At 40.7% G+C, this 12,406-nt stretch overlaps 1 protein-coding gene across 10 annotated transcripts in view; it reads left to right on the forward strand.

Annotated features, from left to right (window-relative positions):
• AMBRA1 (autophagy and beclin 1 regulator 1) overlaps positions 1-12,406 on the forward strand; it is a 270,081-nt gene that overhangs the window by 192,421 nt on the left and 65,254 nt on the right. For all 10 annotated transcript variants that reach the window (XM_078777592.1, XM_078777593.1, XM_068118880.2 and 7 more), the window contains one exon: positions 6,739-6,927. In XM_078777592.1, coding sequence (XP_078633718.1) covers positions 6,739-6,927 — 189 coding nt within the window. The remainder of the gene's footprint in view (positions 1-6,738; positions 6,928-12,406) is intronic.

Here is a 12,406-nt window from a genome sequence, read left to right on the forward strand (position 1 = left end):
GATGGCTTCTTCGCGGCATACGGAGCATTCTAAACCTACACGATTCTAACTTTCCTCAGTTATTTCTTTGTTTACCCCCACAAACTTAACAATATACATCTATATGTTCTATATGTAGTTATGTCTGTGTGCCACACGAGCTAAAATCCAAAAAGAAAAACAACCAAAATGAAAAAGATTAATTATGGGAAACATTGCAGAATGAATGGAACATTGGAACAACCACCCAGTGGAATTTCTCCAGAAATTACAGGTAAGCATTCCAAATCTGTTGATTTGTATGAAATGGTTGAAGCAAGCAATTAAGCATCGAGGAGGTGCAATTCAAGTTTGGGGGTGCATATCTTCAAGTGGTGTTAGAAAATTGCTGAATAGTCATGATATATATTGACTGCAGTCAGGTACAAACCAATTTTAATCCACCATGTTATCCCCTGTTGTGCAAGACTTATTGGGCCAAACGTCATCTTACAACAAGATAATAATCCAAAAAACTTGCAGCTGCGGTAATTAAAACTTATTTACAAAAGAAAGAAGTTGGAGTCCTTCAACACATGAAATGCCCCCCTCAAAGCCAAGATCCGAATATTATTGAGGCTGTATGGAGCTACATACAACAACAGGCATTTTAAGGCCATTTTCCCTGCTTGAGCAAGGGTTAACCTTGCGGGCCCCATGACAATCTTCAATTTGCCCTATTTTCTAAATCTCCCCTTGGTAACCCCCTTGCCCGCATTTCTTCTTCCACGACCTTTAGCCAAATATTTCTCGGTCTTCCCCGTCCTCTGCTTCCTTCTACATTCATTTCCATCACTCTTCTCAACCTGTCACTTTCATCCTTCCTCAACACATGACCAAACCATCTCAACCTGTTCTCTTCACAGCATCCATCACAGGCTCCATTCCCATCATCTTTCACAATTCATCATTTGTCTTCCTCTCTTTCAACGATACTCCGCACATCCACCGAACCATTCGCATTTCCACCCTTTCCAGCCTTCGTTGCTGCTCGACGTTCATTACCCATGTCTCGCTCCCATAAATCATAACACTTCTCACACATGCAGCATACACCTTTCCCTTCAGCTTCAACGACACTCCCCTCCTCGTCAGAACGCCACTCAGTTCCCGAAACTTCTTCCATGCACATCTCACTCGAGCAACCATTGCCGAGTCTGATCCACCTTCTCCATTCAGCATAAGATATATGTATGGAGCTTTATGTACAAAGAAAACTAAAAAATAATAATTCCTGCATCCCCGATGATCTTTTGAAGGAAGAAGCGTAGAACACCATTCCACAAGAATTTAAAACAAAATTCTTTCCACTCTTTCCCTTTTTATTGCATCCTTAGAATTTCCTCTTTATTTTGTTTTTGTCCTCCTCCCAGTCCTATAATGCCATTTCATCAAAATAGTTTCATTGAGATGAAGTAACAGCTCAATGTCATTTCATCTCAATACTCTTGTGTTTTTTTTTCTTTTCTTAATTTTGACATCCAATATCAATCGGCGACTTTTTCACACCCTCTGGCATCTTTTTTGTTAACCATTATCTTTAATAGTTGAACCCTGAGCAAGGCACACAGTGTTTCACACCTCCGCATGATGGAGGCAACATTTATCAGGTCAAATGTCCCTATACTTTATCGACAAAAGACATTTGTGCGCACACTGTATTTGTTTTGAGCATTTTAACTCCGTGGATCAATAATGGTGAAACGTCGATAGATGATCCATCCCCCTTTCCTATTGGTTACTCGATGCCTTCTGTAACTAGATAGTATTCATAGAATACTTACTCTGCGCAGTGCGCAGTCTTGAGAAGAACTTGGTACACGCCAACTTTTCTGTTTTTTAAGGGTTTAAAAAAAATCCAATATGGCTGCCAGACCAGTGACTGATGATGTCACTTTTATGAAACTATATTTCCCATGGGTAGTTGATCAATTAGTTAAAGATTTGCATTGATCGGTTAAGCAGTTTAAGAGGAGAATATTTTCAAAGATTTTTGCTTAGATCCAATATGGCTGCCAGACCACGTGATATATGATGTAATTTTTATCAACATTTATTTCGGCTGTGACAGGAAATGTATCCTTCAGTTGTTTGTCTTGACTGTGATGCAGACTATATAGGTAGGGAAACATAGGTTGTGACCAACAGTTGATATAGAGGGGGGTCGGAGATATAGAGGGGCAAAGTTTTTCGGTTCTTGCAAGATGGCACCTTTACCGCTGAACTATGACGTCATAATTATCATTAAAATATTCTGCAGGAGGAGGCGCTCCTATGGTGAAAATTTTGTATCAATCGGTCCAAGAATTGCAGAGAAAAAAATTCATACTGATCGAATCAAGCGGTGTACTTGCCAAATTATGACGTCATTATTACGGTACTGATGACATCATCATTAACATATCTTATTCCCCAAGGGGAGTGCTTGACATTGAGCCATATTTCAATATTTTCCATGGAGTGGTTTCAGAGATTATGGAGGTGCAACCTTTTTCGATTTTTTCCAAGATGGCGCCTGTACAACGTGACAAATGACGTCATAATTACCAGAACAATTCTACAGGACAAACTGCTCATATTCTGAAAATTTCGTGTTCATCGGACTAACAGTTGCAGAGGAATTTTTTTTTTCATACTGATCACATCAAGCGTTGTACTTGTCGAATTATGATGTCATAATGGAGACACCTATGACATCATCATTAACATATTTTATTCCCCATGGGGTGTACTTAACAATGAGCCATGTTTCAATTTTTTCCATTAAACGGTGTGGGAGATATGGAGGTGTAACGTTTTTCCAAGATAGCGTCCGTACAACGTGACCTACGACGTCATAATTATCGGCAAATAAATCTACAGGCAGAGGCGCTCCTACGGTAAAATTCGATGTCAATCGGACCAACGTTTGCCGAGAAAATGAATTTTTTTAATGCAGACACGTACAGCACACGACACATGTACGGCATACAGCACACGTACGCAACCGATTGCTTAGCTTCGCTTTTCGGTTCGCGAGCGCAGGGTAATAACCAGAGTACCGAGATTATTATCTTGTGTCTATAAAACATGTTTTCTGTTATTGCTTCATTCTTTTCGCGATTTTCCCTGATGAGAGTGAACCGAAAATCCTTGAAATGTTTCTTTTACTTTTTAATTGTTTGTTTAAGTGCTGTACCACTAAACGTTTATTTGTTTAATAGCTTAATAAAATTTACAGAATAACACTTTCCTGTTTTGACATTTTCCCCATATGCAAATGATTTACACATTTATAGTTATCAGAAACAATATAGTCATGCTTCAGTGATTAGTTTATGAGCATTCTGTCACAAAGAAAGTTGTTAATGGAGTGCCATCAAGGAATGGTAATTGTCTGTCAACAGGTCTGCACCTCGGATGACTCTAAACTGTGGGGAAAATGGTATCAGGAAGTGGAAAACTACAGACAACACCCTCCTGATCATTTATCTGGCAGACACTCAAACTCACATGAAGAAAAAAAACTGCAGCAGATTGTTAGAGGGAAACGATGTGACTATCTTTTCACATGAAAACCATCATGATGTAACAGAAGGGTTTATGGGGTTATTAAGAGTTTGAGCAATCACCCAGTCAATCAGTGATGGAAGACCACAAAGAGCAGCTGCACCCAATCTTTCATCAGTGTAGTAAATATATGTCATCACATGGAGTGGTCCTATTAAAAGGTGTCCTGGCTCTTTAAAATCTAGAAGCTCGTTTTGGGGAACGATGATTCTGCGACTCTGCATGCACATCACCTTTAATGGCAAGATCCGTGGGATATTGCAATGCTAAACAAGAGGCAACAGTATTGAACACAAAATCTGAAAGAACTATGGGGTTCATTATATAAGGTACTGTGCAAAATCCTCCACAAAACGAGCAGTATGAGCAGTATATATACTGGTATATACAACTGTTCAATCACTGGTTAAGACTGTGATTATGGCAGAGGAAAGGGTTAACGTTTTCATTGTCATGAAAATTCTGTCCAAGGACTTTGTATACATTTCTTCATGTATACAAGTTCATGTATACATTTTTCTTCATAAAGTTCATTCCAGTCGCCCTGATCCTGTAAACATAATCCCTTGCATTTAGTATTTTGAACAAAGGCCATTCTTGCATGAGTGCTGTCACCAAATAAGTCTTGCCTGCAGATTTTCTGCAAAGTGCGTTGATATGAAAGGATATGGTGATTTGAAATGCATGCCTGTAATGGGATGCTTGTTGATTAGAATCAATATTGCATCCTGTATGGGATGCAATATCGATTCTAATTTTAACATGCATAACGTGAGAACTCCGAGTGAAATTTTATCAACTGCAGCTTGTTTAGTCAGGCCAGGTAACCAGCTTCAGTATAAAGTCGAATATTTTTCACTATTTTCCCTGATTCATCCATTGCAACGAATGCATTTTTCATCATTTTCTGATCTGAGGTTGTTGTTTTTTTAAATCCCATTTGGAGTGAATTTGGTGACACTGCATTACAACTACTCATGATATTGACAGATTTTCTTCAAAACCAGTAATACCCTCTCCATCAGGGAACAACATATGGTGTCAGTGAATTGCTTGCATTGTGCTGTTCTGACGTTTCCCTACCCGTTATACCCCTACCCTCTGGCAAGGCTCAGTTGTTAACCCACTTACACTATGCCATGTGTACATGCTACAATTCCATATCGTCTCCCTACCCTTGCAGGGGGAGAGGGACTTAATTCGTGCCCATGACCTAACCCTGGACACTTGGAGTGAGTATTTGAAATTTGAGGGAAATTGGCCAAGCAGTTTTCAATTCTACAAGGCTCAGACATATCCACATACAGGGACTTGCCAATTTTAGTATGATCTCGTCATCTATTTATCGTTATGGATTTTGGCTATTTAACATTTCAAATACGCTAAGCGTACCTACCTGCTGCTTCACTGGCAGGTTTAATCAAAAGACAGCATGTATTTCACAAAGATATTGCATGTCTATCTGTGAATCGCAATGAGGATGTAAAATGAAGTGAAATACACGTAAAAATGATTTTTATAACTCATAGATGTTGCTGCTGTTGTCGCTGTAGCTGTGGATGTTGTTGCTGTTGTTATATAGCCCCGGACAGTTCTCTCGAACAATTCCGTGGCACGGAGAGAGTCGATCGATCTCCCAAGAGCAATCCAGAATGGTGTACCCCCACCTTCACGAAGTCAGGGACACAACAGAGTTAGAGTTAGAGAGACAGAGACAGAGAGAGAGACAGACAGACAGACAGAGAGAGACAGAGACAGACAGACAGAGACAGACAGACACAGACAGACAGAGACAGACAGACAGAGACAGACAGACACAGACAGACAGACAGAGACAGACAGACAGACAGACAGACAGACGGAGAGACCGTGATCGTGCTGCCCTGACAAATCCGGGCAGCAGGGAAGAATGGGGTAGATTTGGCCCGAACTTGCATTGGGGGTGTACAACCACCGTGAATAGGCGTCTCCATAGTTGTGGATGTTGTTGTTTGTGTGCTCCTTCTGTGTAATATTATATATTTTTGTATTGTTTTGAGAAATATTACGATGTATAATTTTGTATGCTCCTTCCGTGTCCTTCGAAAGGGTTCCCACTGTCGTAGAATATTAAATGTTACCGTTGGAAGTGTTGAATTAAGTTCCCATTCCCATTAATGCCTCAATCCCAAAAAGAGGGCTTTTAGAACATGCATCCTCATGAATAAACAGACACAAATTTTTGTTTCAAGTAAATCGATCGTTAGCTTTCTTATTACTCTCCGACAGTAAGAACCCTTCAGAATAAAGCGGTTTAATTAATTAAACTAATTAATTAATTAAATTAATTGCAATGAATTTAACTTTAATTCATAATGGATGGTTGGCCAACTTGTTTTAACATTGGAATGGCATCCTCTTTTTTTTTTTGGATCATTATCCCCCTGAAGGTAGCAGTGTTGAGCTTAGGAATTCTGTATCCGAAAACCAATTACGATGATATTACTGTCCAGATTGTTGAGTGAAAACACAATTGGTGCATTGAAGACCTTTGTGTGGAGGTGATCTCTGTACCCTGCTTGGTCTGATCTGCCTATGATGCCAGTCCACACTCTATGGTTTGCACTTCTTGCCCTTTAGAAAGTGTGGAATGGCCACTTAAAAGCTTCCAATGAAAATGCAGTCATCAAAATGCCCCAAACCAAATTAAATATTCATGGCAATTCACCAAAACTATCCATCTGTGACTTTGTATTCTCTCATCAATTGACTGACTGGTGTCCTTTTAATGGAATCTTGCTGATAAATTGCTTGGCAGTTTGGATGTAACTGTTGGTTTGAAGGCTGCCATGGTAATTTTAATTTATTGTTTGCAGGAAGACAGACATTATGGGATGTGCATCTTTCACTAATGGCACCTACTGATGCAGCATTAATCCCGAGATACTGTGGGCCTTGATGTTGTTCATTTTATCCTTTTGAAAGTGATGCACATTCCATCTAATTGCCATGTCCTTTCCATTTGCTGCTCTAGGTGTACATATTACCAATGTCTTGCAAAAAGTACGGTACATTAGGCTTCTAAATATAATTGAGCATTTTAGAAAACCGATTTCTCAAACGATGCTTTGAAAGATTAAATGCGATTAGATTTCCAGTTAGCGTTTTTTTTCTTTCTTTTTTCTTTCGCAGCCAAAATTAATGTGCTGGTATGCAAGTGCAAAATCTACAATGATGCAAGCTGCGACATCTCCTCTGACGGCCGATACTTAGCTGCCTTTGTGCCTGGAAGCCATCGAGACATTGCTGATGAAGGTGTGCTGGCCATCTATTCATTGGCTCCACACAACTTGGGGGAAGTGCTGTATCAACGTCGATTTGGTAAGACTCGGGAACCATGCTGGTTTTCATTTGTACATTTGGGTTGCATCCAGAATTTATGGTTAAGGCCATATGTTGATTTAAAATGTGGAGGGACTCGCTAGCCTTGCTTTGAATTACTTTACAGTCTGTTGGACTTCCCCTTCTGTTATTGTTTTTTTTTTTCTCTCTCTCAAGAAAAAACTGTATTGAAATATGAAATGACTTAAATGAACAAGCATTTGCAATGGCATATTTGGCATTGCTTGACCTCTTATTGAACGTTGCCATTTTTTTTGTTCCCGATGTTGCTTTCTCATTTAAACTAAATGGCATTTATTTTAATCCATCACATTATGTATGCTGCTTAATTGGTCCACTTGCGGGCGTTTGCTAACCAGTGTCCTATCAGTCAAAACTGACACAAACACAAAGCTGCCCTTATTATCACAAACACACACCATCACACCCACCTTATAAACACACTAGCACACTCCGTTCCCTTATATCTTGTATGTCTTGAGAATGGAACATTGTAGGGCCACCAAATTTGGCAGACATAACGAGAGCCCCCATTGGGAGTGTCATAGGAAAGGTGGTGATTTTTCCTTTTTAACTCAACTGGACTATATCCAGCTGAGTTTTTGTCGACACCCAGTGTCCGTCGTCCGTCGTCTGTCTGTCTGTCTGTCTGTCTGTCGTCTGTAAACAATTAGACGTCTACGCTCTAAAAGTCACAAATATTGATCAAATTTGTCGAAACTTGTTATGCAGCATCTTTAAGACATAAACTAGTTTGGGATTGCATTTGGGCGTTGCACGCCCAAAAATGGGCGAGGCAGGGCGGCCATATTGAAAAATCTTTTTTTGTCATATTTTTTAGCACATATAAACTATATAGTTTGTGGTTCTATTATGCATATTCTAACCATATTGATATAGACCAGTTGAGTTCAGGTTCCCTGGAACCTCTAGTTTGGGGGTGGAAGGGAGGAGGGAAAGCTAGATCTTTGTAACTACGCGCATAATCTGCAACTGGACCAGACGGCATCAGCCCACGGGTCCTAAAATCCTGCTCTGCCGCTCTATCTCACCCTCTCTCTGTTCTTTTCACCCTATCTTTTGCTCAAGGTCATCTGCCAGCATCCTGGAAATCAGCTAACATTACCGCTTTACACAAAAAAGGTGCAAAAACAGATCCTTGCAACTACAGACCAATCAGCCTGCTCCCAATTATCAGCAAAGTCATGGAATCCATCATTGCTTCGGATATGAAATCTTTCCTCTTCTCCAATGGCTTGATCTCTGATCATCAATTTGGTTTCAGACCAGGTCACTCTACTCTGGACATGCTGCTTCTGCTGTCTCAACAATGGATGGAGGTCCTCAATGCCAAACAGGAAATCAGAGCTGTCTCCCTTGACATATCAAGAGCCTTTGATACGGTCTGGCACCCAGCTCTGCTCACCAAACTCTCCTCCTATGGTATCCATGGAAATCTCCATGCATGGCTTGCGGACTTCCTCTCTGGTCGTAGTCAACGTGTGGCCCTGAATGGATTTCTCTCATCTCCCCTTCCTGTTCAGGCTGGAGTTCCCCAAGGAAGTGTGCTGGGCCCTGTGCTTTTTCTGGTCTTTATCAATGATCTCTCTGACTCTCTGGAAAATCCTCTCTATCTCTTTGCTGATGACTCCACTCTCTGCCGCTCCATTCCTCTTCCCTCAGATCGGCAGTCTGCAGCCTCCTCACTCTCTGAAGACCTGGACAAAATCACAGACTGGTCAAACAAGTGGAACATGTCTTTCAATCCTGCCAAATCTCACTCTCTTACTATGTCTCTCCGAAAAGATCGACTGGACAACCCTCCCATCTACTTTCTCAACAATCCTCTCCAAGAAGTTCTGTCACTCAAGCTTTTGGGTCTCACTATCTGCCATGATCTTTCTTGGGAAAACCACATTTCCAAGCTGGCCTCCAAAGCCAGTCGCCGACTGGGCATCCTCCGTCGTGCGAAGTCCTTCCTCGGCACACCTGAGCTCCTCACCACATACAAGGCTTTCATCCGCAGCTCTATGGAATACTGTTCTCCCCTATGGGCTGGTGCTCCTGCCTCACACCTGGCTCGGCTTCACGCTGTTGAATCCAAAGCTTTCAAAATCATTGGAATCTCCCGCGATGAAGCTATCTCTGAGGGCCTTTCACTCACTCACCGCAGGCAGGTAGGTGGTCTTTCTGTCTTCTACCGACTCCTCTCCGGCCTTGCTCCCCCAGCTCTCTCTGTGCTCTGTCCCCCAAATATTCCTACAGGTCGCACAAGATCTGCCAGCAACCCTCTGATGGTTAAACTGCCGAAATCTCGGCTCTCTGCTCACCTTCACTCTTTCATTCCTCTTTTCTCCCGCCTGTGGAACAAACTCCCACACTCCCTTCAATCCCTCTCCTCCCTCCAGGTCTTTAAAACAGCTGTTCACCACCATCTCTTATCTTCCCCCATCCATAACCTTGATCTTTTCTACCCCCACTAATTCACCCCAGATCCACCTTGTTTGAAATTCCAACTTATTTCCTGGAAATCCTGGCAGTGTCCATATGTTTATACCTCTCCCACCCCCCCCCCCCCCTTCACATGCCTCCCCCCCTTCACATGCCTCCCCCCCAAAGCCCTCTCCCTCCCACAGATCTCTCGATGTCTCCATGTCTCTCGGTCCCTGCTCTCAAATGTTGTGTTTGTGTCCTTCCCCCTCTCTCCCCATCTTGTCTACCGCTCCCGATGTTATTTGTTTTATGTGTCTGTTTGTCTTTCTGTGTGATTAATGTTCGCTCTTTCACGAGCCTCGATCTTGTATACAAAAAAAAAAAAAAAAAAAAAAAAAAAAAAAAAAATCGCAACCAAATATAGCACACATGATGGGGAGTAAAATAGTGGAGTGCAAGGTGTAGGGCAAGTGGTAAGGAGATCTGTATGTCATGGTCCAGCTATTTACTGCTGTATGGTCCGCAGTGCAGCAAAAACGATCTCTAACCTTGCCTAGCAAGTATCATGCGGACAGGGTACAGTGAAACAATGTGTGAATTAATTTTGAAGAGGTGATAGAGTTAACATAAACGATGTTTTCCATAATATTGCTTTCACCACTTTAACAGTGCATAATCATTTGCTTTTACTGTTTTCTTTAACATTGCCTTAACAATGTTTGATATAACATTGCTTTCAAAACTTTCACAATTGTGTTTGCCATAACTTGTTTAACGTTGGCCAAAGCATCAAGACAGCTGTTCACCACCATCTTAGATCATCCCCAAATCCAAACCATGAGCATGATCCCTCCTCCTCCTAAATTTTCCGTTTCCCCCATGAGAGTTTCCTTCTGTATCTATCGTTTCTGCCACATGCATCCTCTCCTTCCCCCCCATTCCTCCCCACACCCATTGTTTGTCCAATTCTGCCTCTATCTTGACCTTCAACTCTATTGTTCGTGTTTTCTGCCTCACTCTCTCGACTGTTCCTTTTGTCCTATTGCTACCTGATCTGTTCAGTGTACTCGTAGTTGCTCTTCCAGGAGCCTCGAGTAGACTATGTTTACAAAAAAACCCATTGTGTATTGATGTTATGTTTCACTCCAATTAATCTTAAAGATTGTTCTTTTTAGTCCCCTAGTTGTTGTTAGGTTTGCTCTCCATCTGTCTGTCCATCCATCCGTCTGTCTGTCTGTCCCACTTGTTGTCTTTCAGATTTTTTTTCCCATGTCTGACCGTCCCACCTGTTGCCCTTTAACATATTCAACAGAAATTTGGTACATCGCTTTATCATGATAAGTTACTGAACAAGTTTGAGTTTCAGGGCGTTTCGTCAATTTTTCAGAGTTATGCCCTTTTTCGACTTAGAAAATATCATATCGGTAGGGGACATGTATTGCAAAGCAATTCTCACCCTTGTTATATGATCTGATCATTGAATACACGGAAACTAGACAACAAACTGCAATAAGCTGCATTGTTGCCTTCTTAATCATAGTTATCCTTGACAGGCCCAGTTGTTTAGGTGTCAGTTGTTATTAGCATTTACATCATAAACATTAGGGAGATGAGGTCCAGTATATTATTGGCGCACCCATCACAACTACCTTTACTGTCAGATGTCGATGGGTTCATTAAAGTAATCGGCAATCAACCCATGCCATTCCTCATCCATGCAACTAAATTTAAGATTCATTCATACCGCAAGCAGTGTCATTTGGTGCAGAAGTTTTCATTGTGCTTGCTTGATAGCATTGTACTTATTGCAATCCATTTAAACAACTTTTCCCAGGAAAAGTTGCAATTTTTTTCACAAGAAAAATGCTTATGAAGCTTCATGCAGTGACCTTTGCATTGATGAGGTGATGATGTTCTAAACTAGATGACTGTTCATGGTGAATCGACAATCACTTTTCAGTAATTTCAAGCAAAAAGGTCGATTTTTATTTTATTGTATTCATTCCTTTTGGTTTAACCACTCAATGGAAATTCCTTAAACTGCCTTTATAGGATTTCAATGACGTCTGCTTTCCTTTCTACCATTACCTCACATAAATCACATTTAAAAAACGATGGTGATGAAGATCTACTGCAGTCACACTTGAACATAGTTGAAGTTAAACTATCCAAAACTGCAAAACCTGAAAATGACTTTCTGACCACAAGTGTTATTTATGCTAGTGTACTGATAAAGCTCTCCATGCAACTTCTGACTTGAAACACCATGTTGACAGGTCATATATTATCGCAATCTAGAAAGCTGCAAATCTTTTGGCATACTCTTCAATTAATTTACAATTAAGGTTGTTAAATTTTGACATCCAATTTTATGTTAAAAAACAAAGTATTAGGTAATGTATATCGGTTAATTACCTCAGTCACTGAAAGTGTATAGAGGTTTTGGTTTCATCCTTGTCTGTTTGGCTGTCTATGAGCAGGATATCTCAAAGTTATGGACGGAATCGGACGAAACCTGGTGTACATGTTGGTTGTGTGACAAGGACGAATTGGTTTGATTTTGATGAAGATTCAGACACGAGAACTTTTTTATTTTAAGTGATTCTTCACCATTGAGAGATAGGGCCAAAATGATATACAGTCACGTGAAAAAGTAAGTACACCCCATGTAAAGTTTTGACTTTTTCAACATATTTCTACAGCTATTTGAACTTCATTTCAACAATATTGATAGATAAAGGTGATATAATATAACAAATATCATGAAACATTTACATTTTGTAGTCCATTGTATATTTTAAGTAAACATAAATGCAAATTTCGCATGTGGAAAAAGTAAGTACACCCTTGGCTCTAATAGGTGGTACTGCCCCCTTTGGCAGAAACAACCTTAAGTAGGCATTTCTTATAATTGTCTACCAGTCTCTGACATCGACTGGGAGAAATTTTTGCCCACTCCTCCATGCAGAATTCTTTCAGCTGTGCGATGTTTGAGGGGTTTCTTGCATGCACAGCTCGTTTCAAA

Source organism: Myxine glutinosa, chromosome 1 (genome assembly GCF_964187855.1).
Source record: "Myxine glutinosa chromosome 1, kmMyxGlut1.1, whole genome shotgun sequence".
Taxonomy (NCBI): Eukaryota; Metazoa; Chordata; class Myxini; order Myxiniformes; family Myxinidae; genus Myxine; species Myxine glutinosa.